General features: G+C 35.1%; 1 protein-coding gene across 10 annotated transcripts in view; it reads right to left on the bottom strand.

Moving 5' to 3' along the window:
- Nucleotides 1-1,632: 1,632 nt before the first annotated feature.
- The window catches only part of CSNK1G3 (casein kinase 1 gamma 3), a 67,077-nt gene continuing 52,049 nt past the window's right edge, over nucleotides 1,633-16,660 (bottom strand). For 7 of the 10 annotated variants that reach the window (XM_027710256.2, XM_039383084.1, XM_027710255.2 and 4 more), the window contains 7 exons: nucleotides 15,280-15,428; nucleotides 14,605-14,700; nucleotides 13,853-13,948; nucleotides 9,975-10,081; nucleotides 9,584-9,607; nucleotides 5,091-5,182; nucleotides 1,633-3,858 (listed from right to left, as the gene is read on the bottom strand). In XM_027710256.2, the coding sequence (XP_027566057.1) occupies nucleotides 5,125-5,182; nucleotides 9,584-9,607; nucleotides 9,975-10,081; nucleotides 13,853-13,948; nucleotides 14,605-14,700; nucleotides 15,280-15,428 (530 nt within the window). In that variant the 3' untranslated portion in view covers nucleotides 1,633-3,858; nucleotides 5,091-5,124. The remainder of the gene's footprint in view (nucleotides 3,859-5,090; nucleotides 5,183-9,583; nucleotides 9,608-9,974; nucleotides 10,082-13,852; nucleotides 13,949-14,604; nucleotides 14,701-15,279; nucleotides 15,429-16,660) is intronic. The other 3 variants (XM_039383087.1, XM_039383086.1, XM_039383088.1) reach the window with 3 other exon arrangements.

Raw genomic sequence — 16,660 nt, 5'->3', positions numbered from 1 at the left:
TGAGTGACAGGTGGGGCTGCAGTCTAAGCTTGGTGGTGAGGAGAGTAGGATCATGATCTGCTTCTGCTCCAGATGAGTCAGCAGATTCATCTTCTCCTGACCTCAAGGACGGGACAAAAGAACACCGTGTCATGTTTAGCATTTATAAAGGATGAAAATTATTTCCAGGCTTGCAGGAAAGATGGTTCAGAGAAGAGATGTTCTCCCAAAACCTTGTTCCTCAATATCCCTTCTAGCTGGTTATGGTTGCATCAAGAACTTAATTAAAGCAAATATATCAATCAACCTCCTGTAGTTCTCAGTGGTGGCCATTACTTTTGTACAGTTCTTAACAATTAAACTCAACAATTTCATGATCACTGTGGCCAAGACAGCCACCAGTCATCACTTCACCCATGAGATCACCTCTAGTTACAAACAACAGACCTAGGAGTACACCTTTCCTACTCAGTTTGCTTAGCACCTTTATCAAAAGTCAATACGTGCTTTAGGACTTTGAAAGGCTTCTGGAGTAGGCCCACGCAAACTTTCTGAAGGACAATAAAGACAAGTTCAACATCCTGCTCCTGGCTCAGGGCAATCTCCGGTATCACTACAGACTGGGGGATGAAGGGTTTAAGAGCAGAGGAGAAGGACTTGGAGATACTGGTGGATGAAAAATGAGATCAGCAACATGCGCTTACAACGTGCACAGAAAGCCAACCGTATCCTGGGCTGTGTCAAAGGCAGTGTGGCCAGCAGGGCAAGGGAGAGGATTCTCTGCCCTTCCACTCTACTCTGCTAAGACCCCATCTGGAGTGCTGCATCCAGCCCTGGGGTCCTGCGCACGAGAAACACTTGAACCTCTCAAAGAAAGTGCAGAGAAGACAATAAAAACGATGAGAGGATGAGAACACCTCTCCTATGAGGAAAGGCTGAGAGAGCTGGGGTTGTTCAGCTTGCAGAAAAGGAGATTCTAGTACTACCTTATTTTGGCCTTTCAGTATTTACATAAGAAACATGGAGAGATGCTTTTTATCAAGGCCTGTAGTGACAGAACAAGAAATTACAGATTAAACTGAAAGAGGTTAAATTTAGATTGGATGTAAGGATGATATTTTTTACATGGGGCTGGTGAGACACTGGACCAGGTTGCTTAAAGAAGTTGTGGATGCCCCATCCTTGGAAACATCCAAAATCAGGTGGGATAGGGCTTTGAGCTACCTGATCTACTGAAAGATTTCCATACCCTCCATATACTGGAGGGCAGTGGTGGTGTTTTGTGTTTGGACTAGATGTTATTTAAGGGTCTCTTCTAATCCAAAACTCCTTCTTTTAATGAATTTCCTAGACCTCTTCAGGTCTTATTCCAGGTGGCAGAGACCAGCATAGACTTTATCTTTGAGTAGATTTCAAATGAGTGCATTGAAGTCTCTTCATTCTATTGCTATTATCAGATCTATTAAAGCATGTAACAGTAACACCTCTTAACTAAACAAACATAACTATAACTGCAAGTCAAGGTAGCATTATGAGTATCATGTTTTCAAATTCCTTGCCATGCAAAAAGATAAAATCTGTTCAGCAATTCTTAAAATAAGAGCTATCATTATTTCATCTAGGACTGTAGGAAAGGGGGGAAAAAAAGGCAAATTTTATAAAACTATCTTTATTTTTGTCTTACATTTAAATAGGGATGTATTTCATCTTTAGACATCCAACCAACATTTACTTCATTAGTTTAGACAGGAAAAATAACAGGATATAAATACAAGTCATATTGGCACACCTATACCAGTGCTGACTGCTCCACTAAAAGAAAACCTTCTTCAGCATTTAAGTCAAGCACTTAAAAAAATTGCTGAAAAGCAAGTGCCTAGATACTAGTCGTTTCAGCAAATAAACAGTTTTTATATATTTGACCATTTTAAGTCCATACTATTCACACTTTGTTATGTGTATGGAGTTCAGATCATACAAACACTGTACAGATCAAAAACCTCCGAGAATAAAACTCATCAGGTGTACATACCACATGTACAAAGCTAAAAATTTGGTCAAGTACTACAAAGAAGGATGTTTTCATATGAGAATGGTCAAGTAACCTACTTCAGCTCAAATAAAGACAAAGAACTAACTTCATGAGTTTGAAATAATCAATAACACAGAGTACTGGAGTGGAAACCTTATGACCTGTTATACCGCGTGTTTTTGTAGACCAAGTTCAGGTTTTCTAAAACAAACACTTGAGATCATGAACACAAATAACAATGAAGATCAAAGAATACATATAAGCACACAATCCAAACAATAAAATACACTTTTGGCTTTTAAGGATAAATAAATTACAAAATACAATTAAAATTCTTGTAAATGCAATGATTAATTCAAAAGTGTGCATTTATTTTAATATACATTTTAAATGCTACCACAAAACAGATTAAAAATAAATAAGTATGCCAAAAGACATGTGTGGATAGAAAAAAATGGCTAGAAGAATTATAAAAAAATGGAGATAATCTGAGTTTTGGTCAATAAATCTGTCTAGTCACTTCTATCTTTCACACTTTTTCTTTAATAACTGGTAGCTAAACATGACAAAAGCATAACTCTGTCATTATGGCTTTAAAATAAGCATATATTTTCTGAAAAAGAAAATGCAAAATGGGCTGTCTTGTCTACAGAACTGTTGGTTTGCTCATATTGCAAGCACTTCATGGGACTGTAGAGAAATACCTGACACATCCTTGCCATCCCATCTTACACTTCAAGACAAGCAACTTCTAAGAAAACAATCGTGGGAAATTTTGGGTGCTATGGGCTGGTATAGAGAGAAGTCTAACTCACTTCCATTGCATTTGTTTTCTAAATTAAAGAGCAAAATAATTTACAAATCTAACTTTTACATCTCTAACTTTTCATGGTACATCCATATTTTCAAATTAAAGATGATGTCAATCATCAGTTACCTTAGTGAGCATACAGGCTTTAATACTGATTACGCTTTAATCAGAATCACATTTCTTCTTTTATAATTGCTCTGTAGATCTCTTTTGAAGGTAATTCAATTTTGCTAACATTATTAGAAGCACAGCTTAAATTATACAAACTTCTGTATTCTTTGTACAAATGCTCTTGTAATTTCTACTGTACTGCAATTTTCATTGTAAGCATAACAAAAGCAGACTTTCAAACCAAGAGGCTACTGGAAATACTTTCTGTTCATTAGTATCTCCATCATTTAGATAACTGTCAACAATCAAATCAGCCTCCCCAGTATCTCTACACAGTGACCATTTCGCTACAATATCAGCAGTAATACTGGGACAAAAGAAGAAAAACAATGCAGGTGTCATAAAATAAAACTTAAGATTTTATTGTTTTTCAATATGGTTGTGCATTCATATTTTTCTTCTGCATTTTTGAAGAGAACTGCTTTTGATACACTGCTACAAACTCAAATAACAGATTTATGACATCTGTCTTCATCTAAGACACAGTTGCTACTTCCTAGAAAAGAAGAAATACTTCTCAAGTTCACTTTTGCTCAAGATACTGTTAATTTCTATCACATCATTGGTCCATGTGTTGATGGTCAAAGAACCACTCCTATTCGACAATATTTTAAAGCTTTCAGAATAGATGAATTAAAGAAACAAAAGTTCAATGCAGAAGAACCAAATCAAAGCACACAGGCATGACACTGTTTCTCACGGAGTCCTTGGAAAACGTGTTTACTATGGAGGTTTTTGCTTTGGGTTTTGTTGCTGTTTTTTTTTTAAGATCACAAGACAACAGGTGAACAACTAAGCATTTTCCCATGTTCATTTGTTGCGCTGAATGGTTTTCCTTTTCCTCCGCTTGAATAAACAGCAGCACCTGCAAGTGTTACACAAATTACATATGATATAAAAAGAAACCGCAAAACTAAACTGATTACTGTATGTTTCACTTAGGTACATAGTTCAGGCATAGCCAGCACCAAAAAGAACACACTATTGCAGATGATTGATTTATTAGTGAAAGAAACTGAAGTAGAGATATTTTTTACACATTTCATCTTTTTTGGAAAAAAGTATCAAATGAAAAAAGCTATGATAGAAATAGCTACTAAGTTTAGAGTATTGATGAGAGTATCAAAAGCACAGGCACTATAGGCTGACTTAAAAATGTGTTTGTAAGAGTAAAGGACACTCCATTACCTGAGTACTCTTTAACTGGTAGTATTCCAAGCAGAAGCTTGCACTTAAGATTGTATCACCTAAACTGTGCACTTAAGACACTACTGTTGCTAATACAAGAAAACTTGAGCTTCCTTTGTCAACCAGAACTTGGAAAAAACCTTCCCCAAGGCTATTCCCCAAAATTTTTTAGAACAAAATATTCATGAACAACATAAAATTAATGTTCTCATCCAGTGCTGTGATAACACACAACAGTGAAAAATCACAGCTTAAGTATTAAGTACACTGACATTCTTTATTCTGCTTTATTGATAAATACTGTGAATTTTACTTAGCAAACAGAGACCATCTGAAAGAACACTACAAAATAAAAAGAACTGGGGGGAGCTAGGGACAGATAATACAGAGGACTGCAGAAGTCCAGAAAGTACTTCTGAAAATAAACTGAAGAGGAAAGCAACAAAGAACACAAAGAAAATTAATTCATCTGAAAGCACTGTTAGCCTTATTTTAGGCAACTCCCAACTCCTGAACACCACCTTTAAAAGTAAAGCTTCCATTTACTAAAGCATTCACACTGTGCAATCAAAAGTGAACATGCAAGCTGTCTACCTTAACAGAGCTTGCCTCATGGAGTTCTGTGGTTTGGTTATGGAATTCTCGCTTGCAGTGCTATACACCAAAGGGTCTTAAACTATGAAGTACAACAGAAGTAAAAGCATAAATGTACTCCATCAATAGCCTATCAGTAAATCCTTAAGTTCACCAAGCATTTTATATCACTAAAATTCAAAAGAAATACAGACAATTTAGTTTGGAATATGGGAAATGGGGAAAGCATTTGAAAATCAGGGAGAACAAGGGTCTAAAAATAAGGTTCTACAGGGGGTGAGAACAACATCTAAAGTAAGGGGAGACAGAAGTTACCTTCTCAAAATATCCAAGGCACCCTGTCGCTCAGTCACTGAAAAAGTAGCAGTGGGCAGAGGCAGACCAGAACTGCTCTGAGAGTTACATAACTTTCAGTAGAAAAAAACATTGGTTATTGATGAAGAGGAAGCCCAAAATTAAAATTCAGTAGGGGAAACTACATAGGTAAGTATTTTTACAGCTAGCAGAAGTATCATAACGTATTTACTAACTTTAAAGTACTTGTAAAAGAAGAGACAGAATTGTTTTTGAAGGCTACAGTGACTGTAACTGTAATTCCCCCATTACTACTAAGCCTTTTTTTTCAATATCTGCCTATACCAGCTAACACCCATTATCTTATAGCTTTGAATTTACTCGTAGATGTATGGACGCCAATGCAGTTTAATCTTTCTTTGACCCCAATCTTTTCACAAGAATTTTATATATGTATATACCACCAAAAAAAAAAAAGTATTTTACAGTGCTCCTTCCCTTTCAACATGAATTATCCTATGAGTCTGTAAATGAGGAAATCCTACCCTGAACTGTGATGGTAAATCACTTTTATACTTGTTTGAGACTATGAGGCCTCAAGGAATGCCTACAGAAAAATTTTGTCTTGATTCATAGTTTTAGCATATCAGAACCCAGGTTACATAAGTAACTGCAGAAAGATGAAAGTGTGGCAGAGAATTTATATTCTAGAAAGACAATCTAGAATTTAACTCTTCACTCTTCAACTAAATTTTCTTTATACGCAGCACCTCTCAAGGAGATCACACTTCTTAAATGTTTCAGATTGCTTGTATCCTGTGTAGTTCAAGGACACGAGGTTTTCTTGGTTCCTTATCAAAAAATTTTAATCAGTCCTTGCTGCAAATCTCATACTGTCCGTCCTTTATTCCTTCTGCATAGCCCACTTAGTTTGCTGCTTCTCTTTCAACCAGAGAAGAACGGCACTATGCAATGAGAATTCAAAAATTCTATCTTTAACCAACATAAATCACTGCTTTTTTAATCCTGGTCTTCTGGAGTTTGAATGATACTACTACAAAGAGCATCATTTCTATGAACAGTTGGGGTTTTTTTTAATTATGAAAAATATTCAAGTATTTCAGTTCAGGGCAAATCACTAAATGCTGAAGACTCTTGCTTGGTGCAGGAAAATAAATCCCTTATTAATATGTAATATATCTAAAAAGGTTAAAGGAATGTAAACTCCATGGAGAACTGTAAAACACAGGACTCTCTTGGAAACGTGAACTGAAGTACACTGAAATGTCTCTTTTTAAGTCTAGAAGTGCTAGACCTTCCAAGGCATACATGCACTTTTACATGGGAATAAGAAAGGTCAGACTGCATTGCCTGATAATAAATTTTATGAAAGAAACATAACTCTGAAACTAGAGATCCATAGTGCATAGTCTCTCAACTAGTATAATTCATAACAGAAATGCAGATATGTTCCTAAGGATACTGTCACTAGAGGGTGTTATTACCATTTATATATAATACAATATGCTTGTAGCCGTATTTAAAGTTACAGAATGGAGCATTATTAAACAGTATTAGGCTACAAATATATCATTCAATATACATGCAAAATACGTAAGAATAAATAAGTTTTAAAAAGTTTTAAAAATCTCTAATTCTAGGAAAGGATTTTTTCTTTTTACATAAATAATTTAATGACCACTAACCTCTTTACCTGTAGTTTATAAAACATTTCTAGAGTAGGCAGTATAATAGCAATCTATAAAACTCAAAACCCACTAAACTTTTCCTGTACAATCTAAAGTGACCTTTGAGATATTATCTAAGGTAGTAATCTCAGCATGTAATGAACATTTCTTGTCCTTCTTAAAACATCCTTCTTAAAACTTTTTTCCTGTTAAATATTCTTCCTTCTACCACTTGAACAGTCCCTTCACTCAACATGCTAAAGTAACTTAATTTGTGTTTAGATAGCTGTGTTTTTATATTTGCCATCTACCACGTGGCAGCACTTTACTGCAGGATTAGTAACAAGTGTTTACAGTCTCAAAGAGGATGCAAGACGCAAAAAGGACAGATGGTTTCCTGTTTGCCCTTCTCTGTCTTCCCATGGCAGAGCCTTTTGGTTATGTAAATCACACATCTCATAGAAGCAACTGTTCTAGCAAAGAGTAAAGGAAAGAGAGGCTGATTGGTCAGCAAATGTCAGGGCAGAACAGTGATCAGGTTAGTTTTCTCCTTGGTTTACAACTCCAGTAAGTAACAACTGAAGTAGAGCTGAAAGCTACTTTTTTAAAAACCCAAACAAAAAAATAAACCATCAACAACAACAAAAATCACCAACACCCAAAAAACAAAACCAAGCCACCAAAATGCCAAAAACCTGACACCTACTGCTCATGCTTGCTGCACAGCAACACCATGAAAATGACATAAGATTTAGAATATATACTGAGAGTACAGAAATATTTATCAAACAATGAAAGTGTTGAAAAAATGTCCCAAAACAACAAAATAAATCAATGGAAAAAAAATCTTGAATATACTGAGTACTGAAAAGTATTCCACTGAAATGGTGACAGAAGAGCTAATATTCAGTTAAATTATATCTGTGTTATAAATAGAAGACATCAGCAAAAGAGGTTAGCTTTGTTCATATTTTCAGAAGGAGAAAAGATTACGAAAGAGGCACAAAGTGAGTCTTTTTGGAAAACAATGTCTCCTTAACACCAAAAATGCCCATATCACAGACACGAAAGATAGTGATTATTGTATTTCCTTATATTCTTCAGCAGTGTAAAAATCTATAAATGCATGTTTAAATGTCTCACAACACTTTTTGATATTAACATTGTAACTATTATGTTAAAATGTAAAATTACCTAAACCTTCTAAAGCATTGTTTCTGAAAAAATATGTATACTTATGCATTGATGCTTATTAGCAATGCTGGGGAGCAGGTGTGGGTGAGGGGCACACATGTATGTTTATTACTGCCAAAATATAAAACAACTTCTACCCCCTAAAAAAACCCCAGGGACTGAGGAAACTGCAGCTTAAATAGACAGCGATGGAAAACTAATTTGACTTTCATACTTGAATAAAAGAAGATTTATCTAAAGAGTAGGATATTGAGACTAGTTATCTCATCTGTAACAAAATCAGTAAAGACTAGGCAAAAGAGGTCAAGGACAGCATATTTGTCCATCACATATTTACATCAGAGAAAATAAACTTCTTCACTTCTACAGCAACTGAGCATCCTAGCTACTACGAATTCTTTTAACTTTCTGCAGATAACTAAGTAAAGTTGATAACTAAACATGGGTTGAACTGTGCTAAGCACTATTCAAAACATGAGAAATTTAATCATTTCCTGTGTGTACATGAACTGAGCATAAAGAAGGTTGTCACTGTGCTTATTCAAAGGGAGAGGACAGGGAATTTATCCATGAACAGCCTACTAATATCCTTGCTCTTTGGGAACTTTTTTTGTTTTAAATATATATAAGAAAACTGTATTCTTGACAGTAAAATAATAATACAGTACTCTACAAAGATGGCAGACTAAGAATAGTTCTTTTCAGTCATTACAGAAAGCTGGTGCAGAAATGTGGCACAACAGACACCTCCATTCACGACAATATTAACTACACATGCACATAAACCTTACACACCAGAACCTCAAAATCTGGCTTTTCAAAAATTTCCCCTTTTCTAAAAGTTAGGAAAACAGTCCCTACAACACTAACTGCTATTAAGGAATGCCTGCTCGATTGCTCTGTTACTAATGTATCCTTCATATCTGAGTGCCCCTATTTGACAATAAACTAGGGCACATATCCTTACAAAATGCTATTCCAGGTACAATTATAAAGTAAAACATGTTGTAAGTTATATTGCCTTTAGCTGTCAAGAATATTTTTCTGTACTATTTTGCAAGTTTGAATTTACTACTCAAATGCATAAACATTAGTTGTCCATCCCACGTTAACTGACATTAATATTTCTCCCTTTCATTACACTGTAATTTTAAGGAACCCTGAAGTTATGTTTTAGTGATTAGTTAGCAGGTTGTTAAAGACTAATACTCTGGTAAATATTTCATTTACAGAGACAACTGGTAAAGTTCAAACATTGGCTAGCATTTATTATTTATTAGGTATTTTCTAGATGTTAAAATACTGGCTGAAAGCTACAACATCTGAAAAAAATGTTTTCCCCTTTAAAACAAAGTAGTAAGTAGGAAAAAATATTCTAGTGCCCATTAAAAAGGTTGAAATAAAGTACATCACAGACTACACAACTTAAAAGCAAGCAGTATTTGAAGCTGGCAGAATAGCTCCTGAAGGCAGCTGCTTGTAAAAACAATTAATTTTTTCATGGAATTAAAACATGTTTTGTGATTTTCAAATGGACATTTTATTTTAAAGTTCTCTGATATTAGTTTTAAACCCAATAATAAGAACAAAGCTTCTGGGGCTATTTCTGCCTGCTTATGCTGTATAACTCACCACATGTTCAACACTTTCTGGCAGCTATACAGAAGGAGAGTAAGGAAAAAAAGAGAATCAGAATACCACACAGAGAAAGAATTTCACATCTTGCACACATAGCTGTTGGTAGTCAGAAGATTGTCCTAAATATTTCAAAATTAGTTGAAATATCAAAAATGCATGCACTTCTCTAGCATAGCAAGATGTGTTATTAAAGGCTTAGCCTAAAAGTACAAGCTATAGAAAGTCTTTTACTTAAAAATTTAAAGACAAAACTAGACAGAGCACTGGAGTTTTATCCCTCACCAGTGGCTATTAGTTTAGATTATATTTCTTTAATAACTGTATGAGAAAAATATTGAAGCAGCTGAGCCCACAAGATCCAAATAATACAAAAACAAGGACATACTTTGTTTCATCCATTACTTCTACTTCTGCAGGAGCTGTGATGGGTGCATTTGAACGGCCTGCAGTTGGGTCATCTGTGTTGAGTTCTCCATTTGTTGAGCTTACTACCTGAAATCACCAGAAAGACCTGAAATTATGCCAGTGCCAGACTCACATTTGTTAACTCCTAAATCTTACAAAAAACCAATAGATTTTTTTAATTCCATAATTCTTTTTATTTCAATAATAGTTTCTTTGCCAGGTTTTATTCCGGCATCCCCATGCTCTTGTCATTTTCATTTCGTATCTATTAGTGGAACTGACATTTACATGACAAACTCAGTGAGTGGACTAAGCAAAGCAACTCAGTGGATCAGGTTTGCTCATCTCCCTCACGGCTCTTCAGAGTCTTAAGGGAAGGCACTAAACACTTTCCTGATACCAATCAATCTAACCCTATCTCTGCTTCTTTAGTGTATTTATGCTCCTTAGTTTCCATCTTTGTATGGCCTGATTCATTTGTATCTCAAAAGAGTACTCACTAGAAGAAGGGAAAACTAAGACATTTGCTAGACTGAAGAGTATAAATGGTATCCGATTTTTAGAACACAAAAACACTTACTGCCAAAAAATTAATCAGTTGCAGAGACCAACAGTAGTCCACAGTTCAAGATTATTACCAGCTGCTGCCTGATGGTCAGAGATTAATGTAGACAAAAGGAGCAGGAAGAAAAGTCACCATCATAATATTATTCCCCTCACCCTTCCAAGCTCTCCCTCTTAATGCAGCAGTTGTATCTTATCTATTTATAGCCAGAACTAAGAGCCTAGCCTATTGAGGTTTGTTTTGTGGTTCCTTTTTTAACTAAGTACAGAGCTTCAGAAGTTTGCTACACTTAAGGTATTTTCCATGCCATTTGCCTACATTAGGCTGAGTTCTCTTCTTTTTCATGTTTGACTAAAATAGCAACCACTGCCAAGAAAAAGTGCTGCCCTGTAACAAAACAAAAGATGTCTGAGATTGCAGGATCTAATTAGCTACATTTTAGTCAACATAACTGAAGGAATTGTGGGAGGTTGGGCTTTATTTCTATGATGATAGGTAAGTCAGTGTAGTTTCAACAAGGTGGCTTAAGCTTAGTTTCATATCACTGCGCATGACAGAAGCACTTCACATTCAGTTACAGAAATAAATAGGAATTGTACTTTAACAATAAGATGGTGGGTCAGGCATTTTGAACCAAACACTCTAGGTTAGTAGTTTTGGTTTGTGGGTTGGTTTTTTTTGTTTGGTTTTGGTTTTTTCAGTTTTTTTTAACAAGTATCTTAATATTTATTGTCATCATTGTCCAAATGTACTTGGAAGGAGATACAGTATGATCCCAACCACTTCACCAGGTATCTTACTGTGCAGATAAATTTCATTGCTTCTTGTGAAATATCCAGTTGTAATAGTGATAAGCACAGTGGAAAATGCATCAGAAGTACTTGCTAAATAAGACAGAAGCATTGCTGACGATGTAAGGGTAAAAAAAATTTGCTCAACTTGTCCAAAGGGGTTTTTGGGTCCAAAGGAAGCACAGAATGGTTACGGTTGGAAGGGACCACTAGTGATGTCATCTGGTCCAACCCCCATGCTCAAGGAGGGTCTCCTGAGCACGTTACTCGTGACTGTATCCAGACAGCTTTTGAACGTCTCCAGGGAAGGAGACTTCACAACCTGTCTGGGCAGCCTCTTCCAGTGCCTGGCCACCCTCATAGTAAAGAAAGTCTTCCTCTTGTTCATGTGGAACTTCCTGTGCATAACCACACAACTAACCACAACTACAGCCTGCACTAATCCATATAAAGTAATGCTATCCAATTAATATTGTAGTCAACTTTGTCTGCAGTCCTAATAATTCAAGATTTCTGCTCCATGATCTAAATTCAAAATGAATTTTTCTAAAGAGATCCTCAGGGATCGTACTCAAGGTTTCATAACAGTGGTTGATCAAAAACTGAAGGCTTTGTCTTTAGTTTACTCAAGTAAGGGTAGGGTACATCAAGAAATAAAAAGACAGGTATATGTCCCTTTCTGGACGGAAAGCATACACAATACAACTTAGCAATCCTGACTATTGCAAAGAACAGGTGACAGTATGCAAAGGCATTTGCAAGAACTCTTATTTTCTTCTCTTTTCTTACCCAAAGCAAATGAAATAATGAATGATTTTTTCACAAGTTAAATAGGTTGCCCAACTCTAGCATTGGTAGAGCTTTCACATGGCATTCTCCCTCACACTTCTTTCCCAGGAGCACCTGTTTAATTATTCCCATCTATCTCCTTGGACAGCAGACTTTAAAAAAAAGGATCCAACTCAAGCATGTACACACTCGTCACTTGGACTGGAAAACATGAAAGCAAGTATCTAAAAATCCTTTGAGAAACCCCCCCCATTATACTAACAGTAAGGCATATTACGGTTATTTCCTAGAAAATGTCCTCCCCATCTCCAAAGGGTATTTAGCATATCTCTTGCAATTGTTGCATTTTATCTGACAAAGAATAAAAGGTTTCTTAAGTGCTACAATTATCAAACAAGTGATATGATATACAATTTCAAAGTTCTACTGACTGTAACTTAACACATTAAATACGTTTTCTTTCTAATAATAATAAAAAAAAATTAAAAAAGTAATAATTTTAGAAGACAACTCCAAATCCAACTTTGATTCCACATGACTATACTGTTCTCAAAAGATGAATTATTTCCTTTAAAACTGATGTTATTGAGAGAACTACTGCAAATCAAGTTAAATATACCATAAAGCTTTTAAAACATTTGTTAATGAGAAGCAGAAAACTTTGAAACTTTTCTTGATACATACTGATAATTATCATTACTAGATTTTCTTATATGATACATGACAGTTGTTTCTAAAGCAGTAAAATTTAGCAGATGTTAAGTTTTAATTGAGTTCCAAAGCATTTAAAGAAGACATGGAATTATCACACTGGCAAGACTGCAGCACTGTTTTTTGTACCCTGGACTTTTCATTCTTTCTTCAGGCCTTGACAAATTTTTTCCAAAACAAGACTTCAGAAGAAATATATATAACTTAGATTGTTAGAATCAAAAATGCAGCAGACAATTTATTTTCCACCCAGATAAGCTAAATTGTTTTCATTTTGGATTCAAAGTTCAAAATCTCATGGAGACTTTGCAGCTGGCATTTTGAATCCTATATTAAATTTAGATTTCCTTATGCATTATTCCATCTGTCTCATACCTAAGTACATTCAAAGAGCAAGACACCAAAAATTAAAAAAAAAAATTTAAAAATTAAAAATAAAACAGGAAAAAAGTGCTTTGAAAATGAAATTAATAATAAAGGAAAAACTGTTGGTTTCTACTAATTTTTTCGCTGATATGTGTGAAGTACTACTCCAGGAAACATTCTTCTTGTCAACTATTGTTTGAACAAAAATAGTAAAGTTTAAACAAGCATCACTAATTAATATTTTAACTGGAAGTTTTCTTAATGAAAAAAAACATGGCTTGAATAATACTGAATTCAGTCAATAGTGGTTTTTAGTTGCTAATATAACTAACACATCAAAAGTGTAAACTTCAGTTGCTTGCACTATTTTAAGTGCATATTCCATTAAAAAGACAGTTCAATTGTTTTAGACTTTCACTAAGAAACGTGCAGGAAAAACTCCACAAACAAAAAGTTCCATAGTTTCTACACCTGTTTTAATTTCAGTTTGACAACTGTGAACCAAGGAGTAACATTCTGAGCATTACTGGAAAGCAGTTTTAATATGAAAACATGAATCATGTCATACACTATAGGATACCAGTATTATGTACCAGAAAACAACTCATTTAAGTCATGCAAAGAAGCAGAAAATACCTGTACCGAGCCACCATGTCTGTCAGCTGCCAGGTGAGCCCTCAAATGATGTGGATTGGCTTGTTGTGAGTCCCAAGCTGCCCTATGGTCTGTTGACTACCATTTTTGAATGCATTAGGAATTTATGCAAAAGAAAAAAAATTACGAAAATAAAAAATTTGTGCATTAATTATTACTGGGGTTTTTTTAAAGGCACAGAAGCACTATACACTTAATTCCTATATAGATTGCACTTCTGCATTATCAACATACTTACACATGACTACACATACATTTTCATAGAGAGGTGAAGCAGCTAAAACTCAAAATTCGTAGTAAGAAAAGGTACACCAATGCAACCCTCTAACTTTGCTAAGGTAAATGGACACAACTCTCAGTTTCTAAAATTTTTTCCACTTTGGTCATTAGCCTGGTTTAAAATAAAAGCGAAAATGTTGTACATACACGTTACCAAAATGAACCCAAATAGATGACACGGCATATGGAAAGTGACAGTGATTAAAGAAGTATCAGAGAGAAAATGCACCAGTAATGTAAGCTACATTGTATCATAGCTTCAAACAAGCAAATTTTTAGGACATTTTAATGTATTTCTAGATCTGTAAAATTTAACAAGGATCTACTTAAATCCAAGTCAAAACAGAGAAAACCTGGTGTCAATTTTATTTTGGAGCTCTAATAAAATCAATAACATAGCACAAATCATTAGACAAAAACATACTAATGTTGATAATCTTACAAGAGCAGTTTACCTGATTTTTGGATTGTTGCATTCTGTCTCTGTGTTGATATGCTTCTCTGTTTGAAGACATTGCAGGGTCTGAATGTACTGAACCCACTGGAGTAGGCTACAAATATAAATAATACGAAGCTACTGGTAAAAAACCCAAATTTCTAAGTCTCATCAAAAGTTACTGGTTTGTAAAAGAAAACAGTCTTTTAATCTGACAGTTTCCAATAACACAAAATCATCAAATTAAATCAGAAGTTTCACTAGATATTTACACTAACATCAAAAAGGAAAAAAGCAAACTAAGAATTACATAATTGAAGTAGCAATTCTAAGTATTATCATAAATTAATATTCTGAAAGACCTTAGGCTGATACTTTCTTCAGTTAGCAGTTAGAACATTCTGATGAAACCTGACTAAAGGGTTAAAGTAATTCTTTATGCAACCCCATTTTGGATTGAGTAGAGATGTACTTAGATATTGAGAGTATGTCTGGAAAGAGAAAGAATATGAAACACTCAAGCCAAAAGATAATGTTAGAAAATGCATCTGAAAATGGGTTTGTAATAGCAGCTGTTAACAATTCTAATGACAGCCTTGAGGTGCACATCTCCTGAAACTCAATTCTGAACCACTGACTCAAAACCAATCACATAAAATGGCCATTATATTACTAACAGCTTAACTGTACTCACCAGCTGTTTTCCAATCCAGTCATATTCATAATCAAACATATAGCCTTTCCGATCAAGTAAGTCTGTGAAGAGCTTTCTTAAGTAGTCATAGTCTGGCTTTTCAAAAAAATCTAACCTTCTTACATAACGTAGGTATGTAGCCATTTCCTCTACATAAATATAAGAAATATACGTAATTCTCATTACCTCTTTTAATGGAACTAAAAAAAAATTATTTCATTTTAAAGCATTTCTCACCCTAAAACCTGAACAGTTGTTCACTATGAATCTGTGAATTACCAGAAAGAAAAGTTACTTAATAGTAATAATGCTCTTTGAGATAAACTGCCATATTCTAAACATATCCTACCAAGTGATCCCTCACTCATTTTCCCTTTGCATTACCTGTTTAGTTCTTCCATTCAACCTTCCAATTCTAATGCACAGTACGCCAAAAAAGTGGGGAAAGAAATGCCTCTACTTCTTTCCCCCCCTCAATTAATTTCACAGAGACAAGACTAAGGAAAAGTAAAGAAAGTAGTATATGACAAAGTATCTGCCTCCTGTCCACAAGGCCTGCTGTGGACAGGATTTCCTTTCGTAAGAGGAAACAAAATCAGTTTGCCATGAGCTATTCTCAGCAAATCTATTTTTCCTATCAGTGATATCGTTATTACCTTTCAAGGTGTTTATTTATATTTTGGCAAAATCATGTCCATGTTACGTATATCCCCTGTTCTGAACACTTTAGTCCAACTTTTAAAAAATGTCATATTTGCTTCTCCCCAGTTTTCCAATACCTCATTGATTCTCCTTGCACTTACGGAGAGCTAGAAGTGACACCCAAAACTTGCAAGTTAATTTAAATATTAGTTCAAGCTGCTTCCAATTCAGCTTGGTTTTAACAGGGGTATGACACTGTATTAAAAACATATTATTATTAAAAACATATTAAAAATATTTGAGCTTAAAGGGCTTGCAAAATTTTATGTGTGAACATAAAAGTGCAGACTAGTTGATCACTGTAAGCATACATATAATATTTTTTTGTTTCCTTTAGAAGAATCTACATTTTAAGAAAAACAGCATTAGCTTGCTGCTGCTCCAAAAGGATAATTCTTCTTTCTGGGCCCAGTATTGTTTAACTTATCCATCAATGGCCTGGATGAAGGGGTAGATGCCTCCTCAGCAAGTTCACTGATGACATAAGGCTGGGAGGAGTGGCCCTCCTAGAAGGAAAGGCTGGGCCTGTTCAGCCTTGACAAGAGAGGACTGAGAGGGGACCTAATTAATGTGTGTAAATATCTGAAGGGGGAGGGTGCCAAGAGGATGGAACCAGGCTCTTCTCAGTGGTGCCAAGCAATAGCAAAAGAGGCAAAGGGGTGAAACTGATGGAGAGGAA

The sequence above is a fragment of the Pipra filicauda genome, unplaced genomic scaffold (assembly GCF_003945595.2).
Source record: "Pipra filicauda isolate LSUMZ 115617 unplaced genomic scaffold, ASM394559v2 scaffold29_size4552773_pilon, whole genome shotgun sequence".
Classification (NCBI taxonomy): domain Eukaryota; kingdom Metazoa; phylum Chordata; class Aves; order Passeriformes; family Pipridae; genus Pipra; species Pipra filicauda.
The sequence above is the reverse complement of the archived record's forward strand: the minus strand, read 5'-3'. Positions and strand labels throughout refer to the sequence as shown.